Source organism: Ictalurus furcatus, chromosome 10, assembly GCF_023375685.1.
Source record: "Ictalurus furcatus strain D&B chromosome 10, Billie_1.0, whole genome shotgun sequence".
Classification (NCBI taxonomy): domain Eukaryota; kingdom Metazoa; phylum Chordata; class Actinopteri; order Siluriformes; family Ictaluridae; genus Ictalurus; species Ictalurus furcatus.
The window spans coordinates 19,399,584-19,411,795 of NC_071264.1; the positions used below are offsets into that span (position 1 = coordinate 19,399,584).

General features: G+C 39.3%; 1 protein-coding gene across 5 annotated transcripts in view; it reads left to right on the top strand.

The window, feature by feature from the left end:
- Positions 1 to 12,212, top strand: part of LOC128613488 (arf-GAP with coiled-coil, ANK repeat and PH domain-containing protein 2-like) — a 46,873-nt gene that overhangs the window by 17,869 nt on the left and 16,792 nt on the right. For all 5 annotated transcript variants that reach the window (XR_008386885.1, XM_053634293.1, XM_053634290.1 and 2 more), the window contains exon 9: positions 5,058 to 5,132. Coding sequence is in view for 4 of the 5 variants with exons in the window: in XM_053634293.1 (XP_053490268.1) it covers positions 5,058 to 5,132 (75 nt within the window). In the remaining variant the exon portion in view is untranslated. The remainder of the gene's footprint in view (positions 1 to 5,057; positions 5,133 to 12,212) is intronic.

Sequence of the window (12,212 nt, forward strand, 5' to 3'; positions counted from 1 at the left end):
AAATGACCTTGTCAACATTGTCTTAACATTTTATATTGAAGCAGGGAATAATACGTCCTGGATTCTTGTGTAGATGGGGAAATTTAAAAAAGTTTAAAAGCATTTCTATACCTGAAAATGGGAAATTTCGGAAAATATTTCTTTTTAAGAACATTTGTATATGCATTGGATTATAAAAGCTAATGTATTTCACTTTTAATTTTTTCCATTTCATGGTACATTAAAAAAGATATTTAAAAACATAAAATTTCTGGAAAGTCGAATAAAATCTGGGTGGCAAAGTCTGGTCTGGAACTTAAGGTATCCAAGAAAAAGGTTTCCCTGTGAATATACAGTTGAGGCCAAAAGTTTACACACTCCTAGGCTAATTCAAACTCAGTTTTCCACAACATTTAATGTTACCAAACTAGGCATGGGCATTTTGGACAATTTGTCTATTCGAGTACTCGGGAGAACTACATCGTTGTTTATTTTCATATACTGTATGTAACACAGACATCTTTTGCTTCTGCGGTGCATCTTGTTGTTTCATTGTCTCACTTGTTCAATATTACAGGCTGTTATAATGTTGTTTAATACAAAAAAAGTAAAAAAAAAAATAAAAAAAACAGCATCATATTCACATTTTTCCTGAACACGTAAGTCTCGTCTGGCTCACACCGGAAGCCTGTTTTACATTTCTGGTCTGTTTAAAGTTAGCGTATGTTTCTAGCTGATAATGTGACGTTAATCTTGCTAAAATGGCTAAAAATGCATATGGCTCCATAGTGCCAAGACTTTACAGTGTTGCGATAACCGTCTTTTGACAGTACCTCACCCATCAAAGTTTAATAACTGGGTAGATGGCATGAAGCTATGGCCTGAGGTTAGCTACACTGATGTAATTAACTACTTCAGTTTGTCTAAAGGTGTTGATGGCGAAGAACTCTGAAATTAAAAAAGCAGCATATAATTAATTGCACAATAATAAAATAGGCCAGGTTTTGTACAGGAAACACGGCAACTTAATTTTTTTGAAAGCCGAGTTCGAGTTCAGTCAGAAATTTAGCAGTTTTGGAAACTAGCTTTCGCCACTTGGTAACAGGTGGGTGTTCATATCCTAGATGCAGCTCCGGATCGAGGTGAACTTCGGAGGGTTTTTTGTCTACAAGATGATAAGAGCACACACACACCTTCTTTGGGAGGAATTTTAACTACAATGCTGCAAGCCATGCTCGTTTCCTGTGACCAATATTTGGCATAGAATGCAAGGCACACGGCGCCAGACACGGACAATCTTTTTGGGTTTGCTGGTGCTCAGAACAAGTATTTTCCAGGAGTTTCTTAAGTCTATTGTTGCTTTTGTGGCAGCCAACGACAGCACAGTATGACCCTGATCTCATTTTTATTCTTACTATCACTCCCAAAGTTTCTGTTTAAGTAATTCAGTCGCTCTCTTAAGCCAGTTTTAATAAAGGTTCCTATAGAGACCAGAACAGGAAAACAGTACAACGGAAGTTAAAATCCATCATGGCGGCGCTCATTGGTTTCTCGTGAATCGTGAATACTGTCATAATGTGAAGACTCGCTGGCCAAAAGCAATAAATTACTTCAGAGGAAGCACGTGTCTCTGCTTTTTCCACGGTCACTGTAATTATAGTCGTATGCACGCACTGCTGTTTGTGTGGCTGACAGAAACATGTAAAAGGAAATTGGAAAATGGAGAAAAACTGTACGATCATCTTTTTAATGATCGATCTTTGATGTCTCTTCCGAGTACTCGTGCCTATCTTTATACCATACATTTCCTGTGTCAAGTCGTTTCTAATTAATAGCCAAGAGACAGATTTATTTCAGCTCTTATTCACTATATCAGAGTTTCAATGGGTCAAAGGTTTGCATACATGCTGTTAGTATTTGGTGGCTTTGCCTTTTAATTGCTTAAATGTGAATCAAACTCTTGGTGTAGACTTCCACAAGCTTCTCACAACACTCCTGACAGAACTCGTGTAAGTCAGTCAGGTTTGTGGGCCTCCTCGCTCAGACACACTTTCTCAGTTCATTCTACTTTGTCACTTTGTTGTCTTTAAGCCATTTTATTACAACTTTAGAGGTTTGCTTAGGATCTTTGTCCTGCTGGAAGACCCAGTTGTGACCAATTTTTGTGTTATGTTCTGGCTGATTTCTTGAGGTTTTGCTTCAATATCTAGATAATTCTCCTTGTTCATGTTGACATGTATTTTCTGAAGTTCACCAGTCACTTTTCCAGCAAAACACCCCCACAACATGATGCTACCACCCTCATGCTTCACAAGTGGGATGATGTTCTTCAGATTAAAAACCTCACCATTTTCCCTCCATTACATAGCAGATCATTATGGCCAAACAGTTTCATTTTTATTTCATCTGACCAGAGAAAACTGCTCCAAAAAATCTGGTGATCACCTGCAAAGTTCAGTCTGGCTTTTTATTTATTTATTTATTTTTAAAATATATGTTGGAGTAGGGGCTTCTTCCTTGTGCAGCAGCATGTAGGAATCTGTTAATATTGATGTACACATTTGGTACCCGATGCCTCCTGCACTGGGTCCTTTGTTGGGGTTCAGGTGAAGTTAATTCCCACGGTATGATGGTGCAAAAAGACACTGGCTCTTAGATTTGGGAAATTTGGAATATTATCGGGAATCACCGATAGATTCCAACAATTGTGATGGCTATCAAGGAAAATGTGGTTTCAGTGGCTTTAGGAAATAAAATCTGTTGTATCTCCCCCTCAAAGGCACAGGTGATGATCTAGTCAGTTGGCCATAGTTAGGGGGCATGCTGCACATGATCTCGCAAGCCTACTGGCCTTAACATGGGCCCTTTTACAGCCACAGGTACACTCCCAATTAATTCCTAATTATGGAGTCCTAATTAATCCTAACTGGCCAATCAGGACTTGTAGGTCTGTGTGATTTGTCAGTGCATATTGTAAAAATTTGGGAGTGTGAAGGATGGGGACGGTTTGTCCATCAGTGGTTTTAGTTTTATTTTTGCTTTAGCTCAGTGGTGATGGTGCACCTGACACTGGAAAGAGGAAGTGGAGGCTGAAGGAATGACTGGTTATTCCCAGTCTGGGTATTCCCAGAGAGTGTGTGAGTGTGTGACTTAAAGGTTCGTGTTAGCTGAAGCTGTAGTGGAGTCCGAGTGTGAAGGTGTAAACGTCAGACCTGGAGTGTTAACTGAGTGTTTAATAGGAGTTGAGCTGTGTGTGTGTGAGAGAGAGAGAGAGCACGAGAGAGTACCAGCATGAAGCTGAAGAACATACAGGGGCTGTGTAGACTGCCATGGAGAAGCTGTCCACAGGTGTGTGTGTGTGTGTGTGTGTGTGTGTGTGTGTAGGGGTGTGTGTGTGTGTAGGGGTGTGTGTGTGTTTGTGTGTGTATATGCGCTAGTGCTGTAACTAATAATTATTTTCATAATCAATTTTAATTGGCTGATGATTTTCTTTTCCCTAGATTAATTGGATGAAAAAAACTAATGCTCTAATGAGTGCTAATATATCTATCTGTCTATCTATCTCTCTATGGACAAACAGTTATATGAAATATATACATATATTAGTTTATATTATATTTATTATTTATAGTATTCATGTATAATTTTTTATGGATGCTCAAAAAATGCACTAATAATTAAAAAAAAAAAAAAACAACTCACTTTCACTGCACCTTCACTGGTTTCTGTTACTCACTGCCTTTAGATATATTGCTTTATTTTTGTTTACACTGATCATACCATTTTCATTTAACATTACAGATCTTACTCGTGCTCCCACTGTTTATCACCACGTCTACATTGCGAGTGAGGACCAACGCGGCCTCGTCACAAACATTAAACTGAAGAAATTCATTTTCGTTGACTCTAGGTCTTCTGCCAAAGCTAGTGGCGTCTCATTACGTGCGTTTGATGTCATGTGCCAACGTCTGGGAAGCGGCCGGTTAGTAAAAAAAAGCTAGTGTTTCATTTGAGATGATACTACCCTTCTAAAATTCATACACTAGATGGTAGAGTATAGTGTAAGTTTATAGTATGTCATTTGGGACACAGCTTTGGTCTGTACTCCGATGCGTGATTTCGGAACAGAAGTAACAGTGAGTAAATGTACTCCATGCCGTACGCAGACCAACATAATGAGATTTGCTTAACAATTTTCATTATCGATTATTATCGATTTTATCGGTTAGTTGCTCTAGTATTCCAGGGCTGTTTCCTTTCACTGAACGATCACATACAGACTGTGCTGTGTGTATTTGTGTGTCTAATGGTTGTGTATTTATATATTTTATTATACTTTTTTATATCATACTTTATGCCCAAATGGGGGCTTCTTTATGCCCATGCGGAGGACTGTCCTTTGTGTCTGAGTGAGGGCCTCTCCATGCCCAAGCTGGGACCCTCTCCATGCCCAAGCTGGGACCCTCTGCATGCCTAAGCTGGAGCTCCTTTATGTCCATGCTGGGGCCTAGCCTTGCCCAAGTAGGGACTTTTTATGCCCATGCGGAGGACTCTCCTTTGTGTCTGAGTGAGGGCCTCTCCATGCCCAAGTAGGAGCCTCTCCGTGCCCAAGCTGGGACCCTCTCCATGCCCAAGCTGGGACCCTCTCCATGTCTAAGCTGGAGCTTCTTTATGTCCATGCTGGGGCCTAGCCTTGCCCAAGTAGGAGTTCTTTATTTCCAAATGATACCCAGAACATGCTCAATGCTTCTCCTGCATAAGCAGACACTTCACCTTGCCAAAGCAGAAAAGAATTATGCTTATGCTTAAATATTGCAAAAAAGGCTAAAATATTAACATTGTTTCTGGAATTTGGTTTATCCTGATTTATGTCTCATTAACCTGTTGTATGTAGAACAGAAAAGGGAAAAAAAAAAGTGGAAATTGGACTGAACAATTTTAACTTGACCCTAAATAGGCTTCCAATGAAAGCTATCTCATAACTGGCTATTCTGTCTCTCTCTCTCTCTCACACATACACACACACACACACACACATACTTTTAACCCTGTGTTTTTTTTTTGTTTGTTTGTTTTAGTTGGAGCAGTTGATGATTGATGCAGCAAAGGATAAGAGGGTCATGGAGACAAAACACTCCACTATTCAGCAAAAGGTAAAACTAAACATTCACCACTCCTCTCATTTCCCCCTCTCTCTCTTTATCTCACTCTGACTCTGTCTCTCTCTGACCATCTCTCTAGTACAGCAACAATCATCACATCAACCAAAATAACAATAATAACTACCGGTGTGTGTGTAGAGGGGTGTGTGTGTAGGTGTAGGGGTGTGTGTGTGTGTGTGTGTGTGTGTGTGTGTGTGTGTGTGTGTGTGTGTGTGAGTGAGTGTGTGTATTGATTGGTTGAATTTTGATAATCTTTAATCTTGTAGCCTAATAATTGCATTTTTTTTTTTTTATTAATGTGGTTCCACAAATTATTAAACTTATTTCAAAACTTTGACAAAAGTTTTACTTTCCTTTTCACTGGAAGTCAGGTGTGGTACTATCTTCCTGAAAGTGAAACCACATGCTAATAAAAGGTCACCACCATTCTTTAGGAGTCTAAATAACAGGATGTACTGTTACAGGAAAATAATCCTCAGGAGACAGTGTGTTGTGATGCAGCTGCATGCAAAGAGAAAGTGTTTTATTCCACTTCTACCACAGAAAATTACCAACACTTACATTGTTTAATTTATTAAAGAATGACATCAAATATTTTATCTGTGTATTTTTTTTTTAATCCATTTATTTTGATTTTGTGGAACATTGGTGAAACAAGTTACTTCCTGTTCTTACTTACCTTATAGCAGCTGTAAACAGTCGTTCCCTTACCAGCCTCTCTTTTCTCTCTCTTGAAGTTAATAAGTAAAAATGAATGAAATGTTTCTATAGAAGCAATGACACATTAGAACGAGCACATTAATATAAACCTGTGATTTGCAGCTGTACTGCTGTCAGAGCTGCTGTTCTAGAAAATGAATCCACTTCTGACCAATCAGAATCCACAGTTCAACAGCAGGAAGGTATAAGGTTAACTTAAAAATGGTGAGTGTTTTGAATTGAACAACTGCTCTTGGATGTCTGTTCTGTACAGATGTGTATATTACTGCAGTGTAAAATAAACACCTTTAATGGTGTATATGATTGGGGACAGTGCTGGATGGATGGAGGTGTAAGCAGATCTGTGAGGAGTGTGTGCTGCAGTCATGCTCATGGTTTATTCAGCTGCAGCAGAAACAGTGCAGTTCCTTTATACACCGATATAAGAACCATCAATGTCTCCATTGGTCTTTGGCAACTGAGAACATTCCATGCTACCACCAGAATTTGCTTTTCCTTTTTGCTTGGGTTGTTGGAATAATCACAGTGATGAACATTGAGACGTGTATGGGAGGTTTCTAGCCTGTTGTGAGGACCAAATGTCTGCTAAATCATAAGATTGTCCCTGAGTGTGAGTGGTAAAATCCCTCCCTGCTTCTTATTAGTGTGCTATTTACATTTTTTTCCCCACCTCTCACTAGATCCTATTTTACACAGTTTTTCACAATTTAACAACACTGCGCTAATGAGCGCTGCTCTCATTGGCCGCTTCGATAGGGGGTGGACAGAGATTGTGTAGCTTTGCAATATTTATGAAAGCAAAATGAAACGATGACCACCACTGACGTGCAGCTTTATAAGTGTTTTAAAGTAAAAACGTACATTGATTACACACGTGGATTTAATCCAAATCCGAAAGCTTAATATTTTCTAATGAGCTTTTCATTCCCTCCCACTGTGTGTACATTCGAGCATAATGTAGGCTTGTATATATTTACCATATATATTACATTGCCATGAATATTTCTTGTAGATTATATTATATTACCACACCTGCCAACCATTGCACATTTTTATGGCAGCTCTGTAGAAACATTGGAGTATGCTAATGTTAGAGGGTAAAGGGTTAATATTTGGGTGCACTGCATTGTGGATATTGTAGATTGGGGTGGGGGTTGAGGTTGTGAGTGTGTGTAATGTACAGGTTGGGAGGGGCTGACCTGCTGTATAGTGAGAGGAAGTGGTTGACCTGCTGTAAGATGAGAGGGAGGGGCTGACTATACAGCAGGTCAGCCCCTCCCAGTCTCTATGCAGCAGGTCAGCCCCTCCCAGTCCCTATGCAGCAGGTCATCCCCTCCCAGTCACTATACAGCAAGTCAGCCCCTCCCAGTCCCTATGCAGCAGGTCAGCCCCTCCCAGTCACTATACCGCAGGTCAGCCCCTCCCAGTCCCTATACAGCAGGTCAGCCCCTCCCAGTCACTATACCGCAGGTCAGCCCCTCCCAGTCCCTATACAGCAGGTCAGCCCCTCCCAGTCACTATACCGCAGGTCAGCCCCTCCCAGTCCCTATACAGCAGGTCAGCCCTTCCCAGTCCCTATGCAGCAGGTCAGCCCCTCCCAGTCACTATGCAGCAGGTCAGCCCCTCCCAGTCCCTATACAGCAGGTCAGCCCCTCCCAGTCACTATGCAGCATGTCAGCCCCTCCCAGTCCCTATGCAGCAGGTCAGCCCCTCCCAGTCACTATGCAGCATGTCAGCCCCTCCCAGTGTAAAGTGACGGAAGGGGCTGACTTGCTGTATGGTGATCAGGCTCGCTCACTGCTATATATTGGTTAGGTGAGAGGGATAGAGGGAGACAGAGAGAGAAATGAAGAGGGGGGAGAGAAAGAGGGCTAGAAAGACAGAAAGATGAAGAAAGAGAGGGAAGGGTGAATGAAAAGAGAGAGGGATATAGTAATAGAGGGACAGGGAGAAAGAGAGGGGATAGAGGAATAGGGAGCGAGAGATAGAATAGGGGGATGGGGTAAGAGGGGGAGAAAGAAAGAGGGAATAGATGGATAGGGGAGAGAGGGAGGGAGAAAGCATGAGAGAGAGAGGGAGGGGTGGAAGAGAAATGTGCATGCATCAGCATTTCTAATGCTTCTCTTCTCTTTTCTCTCTGCACTTTATCCAAGGCGGCTCAGCAGGTGAGTCTGTCTCTCCTTTTCCTCATTCTGTTTTTTCTCCACTCCATGTTAAAGCCTCCAGACTCTCTGCATTATGACATTTGCAAGGTCAACACACAGAGACACACACACACACACACACACACACACACAGCATAAAAGTTTAATGCAGCAGATCTCTTCCTGGTTATTCTAGCCTGCTTGCTAGTGCAGTGCAGATGCTCACACTCACAGACCGGATGATGGTCACTATAATGCTTGGAGGTTGTATGCAGTGTCACTGCTGACACACACGCACACACACTTGCTTATCTATCAGATATGAAGATCTTCAGTCGCTTTTACTACGTGTGGTATCTGGTGAGTGTAAAAATGTCTAAGGAACTTATTGTTTTGTTTTTGTTTTAAGCAGCATGTGATTAAACGACATGAACATCACTTTAACGCAGGAATGTTGGTAACGAGGGACTGTTACTTATTCTACATTCAGACTTGTATGGTTGTGTGTTATGTAAGGAATAACAAACTACAGGCCACGCAGTTATACGGAAAAAAAATCCAAGGTGGATTAATTCTGTATAACCTCTCAGTCTGGATTGTTATTCTGCTAGTACCAGTGATTCGCCAATGATCAATTTATTAATGAGCGACACGTCACACATTTGAATGGTTTATAGTTAGATTTAATGTTGTGGAATGTCCAAGTGACAAGTTGGTTCCTGTGCTCAGTTACATTATAGCAGTGGCACACAATCGTTCCCTCACCAGCCTGTCCTTCCATACTTCCATACTCATTCCATAAATGTTACATAAAAGTCTCCTAACAAACATCAATGATGTGTTTTTATTTGTTAAACAGTTTTTTGTAATGACTTATTAATATTCTTAGATACCAAATTACCATGATAATGCCATCATAATACCATAATAGAACAAGCTCATTAATATAAACCTATTGTTCAAGTTACACCCGAAACTACTGGCCATGCTGTTATACAGAAATAATGCACACCTTTTGACCAATAAGATTCTATATTTCAAGCTCGCTGTTTTTATTTTTATTTATTTATTTTTTATTTTTGTGTTATTTATGACTTTACACACTTGTAGCGTTCTTCGAAAAGCTTCAGCATGCGTAATGCAGATACATCTGTGAACATTGAGCAAAAACGAAACCTTCTCAAAGTTCAAAGCTCTGCAGTTTCACTCTTTTAGTGGTTGTGTATGAGCGCTCCAGTCCTGCAAAATTTCATGTCAGTTTTTATGACTAGTTGAAGACACATGCTAGAACATGAGGAAGGAAAAAGAATGTTTTGTTCCACATTTTTAAACAGAAACATGACCCAGGTTTATGTGAGACCATTAAATATATCAAGGGTCAAGGATTGCGAGTTTCGCACACTAGTGGGATCTGTAATGCTTGACTTGAATTGTTTTGGGCATGCCTCATTTGTAATGACCAGTCATGGGCTTTCTTTGTGTAGCATCTTTGTTGGTGAAGTTTCCAATCACAAGGTGAGCGAAGCCCCCACACGACGTCTATTTGTTCCACAATTATACAATATTTTTCATGAAAGAGAGCCAAACATCATTATCACATGAAGCACGTTAATATTTTTGAATACCTCACCGGATGTTAATTATTGATTCTTACAAGGCAGAAAATCAGTATCAGGCGCTCATCATTGCTGTATGCCTCAGATTTTTTTTATAGACTTTAAACAAAAAAATCACAGGTTTATTAATGCAGGTAGTTTATTTTATTATTAGATCTTGTGATATTTTGTTAAATATTTAAGTATCATGTTTTTGTAATACCACCCAGCCCTGTTTCTGATTGTTTTACAGTGAACCTCCATCAACACTGTTTATAGTTTGAGTCATTACATATTTCAGAGTTAGCATATCACAGCTGTGTTTTTCCTTGCAGTGAAGACGTCTGCATTGAAATGCGGTTTGCTTATGTTTGCGTTACATGACAACAGTATATATAATTAGATGCTGGAGTAGCACACCTAGTAATTAAGAGATTAGAATGAAGGCTAACGTAAATGTTATGATATGTGTGTCTTTGTTGTAGACGTCCTCTTTAGTTAGAAGGAAAAAAAAAGCAACGCAGTCCTAAGTGCTGACGTCAGACGCTAGATGTGCACGTAGATGTTGTTAATTTAGCTCACAGTCTTCACTCTGTAGTTCCTCTTCCTCTCTCTGCGTCATGTCTGGCTCAGTCCTCCACATTGTGACTCGTGAATCACAGCATGTCAGTTTAAAATCGTTTCCGCTGCGTTTGTAGCACTGAAGCATTGTGTGAATGCGTAGAGTGTGTCTAGGATTTTTTTTTCCAGATATCACCCTCAGGGGTCTAATAGCTAATTTAAAATGAACAGGTTGGGGTGTGAAGATTTAGTCTTTAGTTTTGTTGGCATCTCTCCACTGGCTTCAGCAACACATGTCTTCTAGACCTTTAAGGTCATGACAGAGTTTCCATTTAATTATTCCTAGGTATTCCTAATAAGTCTTGTTTAATATCAAAAGGAGATATTCTGGAATAGTCTCTGGAATCCTTTTCCTATTATAGCCTGTACTATGCTTGATGCTTTAAAATCTTATTTGAAGCCTTATGTGTAATAAGGCATAATAATAATAATAATAATAATAATAATAATAATAATGTGTACTAGGGCTGGGAAGTATGGCAAAATCATATCATGATATTTCAACACATTTCTGTGACGCTCAATATGTGTCATGATACATAGGTTTCCAAGCAGACTGTCAGCAGTACAGTAGTGTTCATTTAACTTTTAACTTGAGATTCAGACAGTATTTGTAATTGTTTTTTTTGTTTGTTTGTTTGGTTTTTTTACAAAATAAAAATGTACAACTCCAATTCCAAAAAAGTTGGGACGCTGTGTAAAATGTAAATAAAAATAGTGCAATGATTTGCAAATCTCATAAACCCATGTTATTCACAATAGATCATGAACATATCAGATGTTTAAACTGAGGAAATGTACCATTTTAAGAAAAAATAAGGTAATTTTGAATTTCATGGCCGCAACACATCTCAAAAAAGTTGGGACAGTGACAACAAAAGGCTGTAAAAGTAAGTGTTACTAAAAAGAAACATCAAATTCAAAATGACCATTTTTTTCTTAAAATGTCACATTTCCTGAGACCAGGGGCGTTACCTGGATTGTTAATCATGCAGGATTTTTTTAAATGTACTTCTAAATAAACTGTTTCCATGCATTTTCTGGTCTTGCATGTGAGGGCTAATTGCTTAAAAAATGTGAAAGCTGGACAAAAATTTGGATTTATCATAAAACTTGACTCGGGTGTTATCACTGTTTGCACGACTACCAAAATGCTAAAATATAAAACATTTTGGCTAACAGGAGACTCGGCTAGTTTAGTGTCTCTGGCCAAAGGGAGGCACAACTAAGCTATCACTGTATGGGTTTAGCTGCTTCAGTGCCATGCAGAGTACTTTAGTTGTCCTTATACTCTGCTCATATCATGTTCACGTAACTTAGAATTTGTATAGACATTTACACACCTTGCTTTCCTGCTCAGCATGAGAGGATGTTAGTGTTTCAGTGTCAACCCCTTTATTGGGGAAAAAAAATCAGCGTATATCCATTTTTTTGGCCTGAATGCCCAGGCCAGGTTACGCCCCTGCCTCAGACTTCACTAGAACTTGGTAAAATGTTTGGCTTTGACAAAAGTGTGTTTTTAGGTTGTGATTATGACAGAGTCATTTATTAAAATAAAATGTTATTTACGAATCAAGTTCTTTTAACTATTTTTCTTTATTCCTTTAATTCTCTTTTTTTGGACAATAAACCCCCAAGTGTCTGCAACCATTGCATTTTGACACTAGTCTGTATGTCCTTGTCAGGTCTGTACTCAAAATTTTAAAGATATAGTTCACCTAAAAATGAAATTTCTGTTATCATTTACACTTTCCCTTATGTCATTCCATTTTTCCACTCTATTCCAGAGAGTGGAAAAAATGTTTTCTCTATTACAGCTCTAGTCTATAAAATAGCAGAAGATGATGATCATGAGCTTTAAATGTGCATCAGAAAAACTATATGCCAAGTGGCCATACTAGAGCTTTGTGTCATATGGACTGCTTTTATAGTATAGCTGTGTAAACATTCTTCAATACACACTGTCCTTACTGTTGGTATTTTGGATTTGG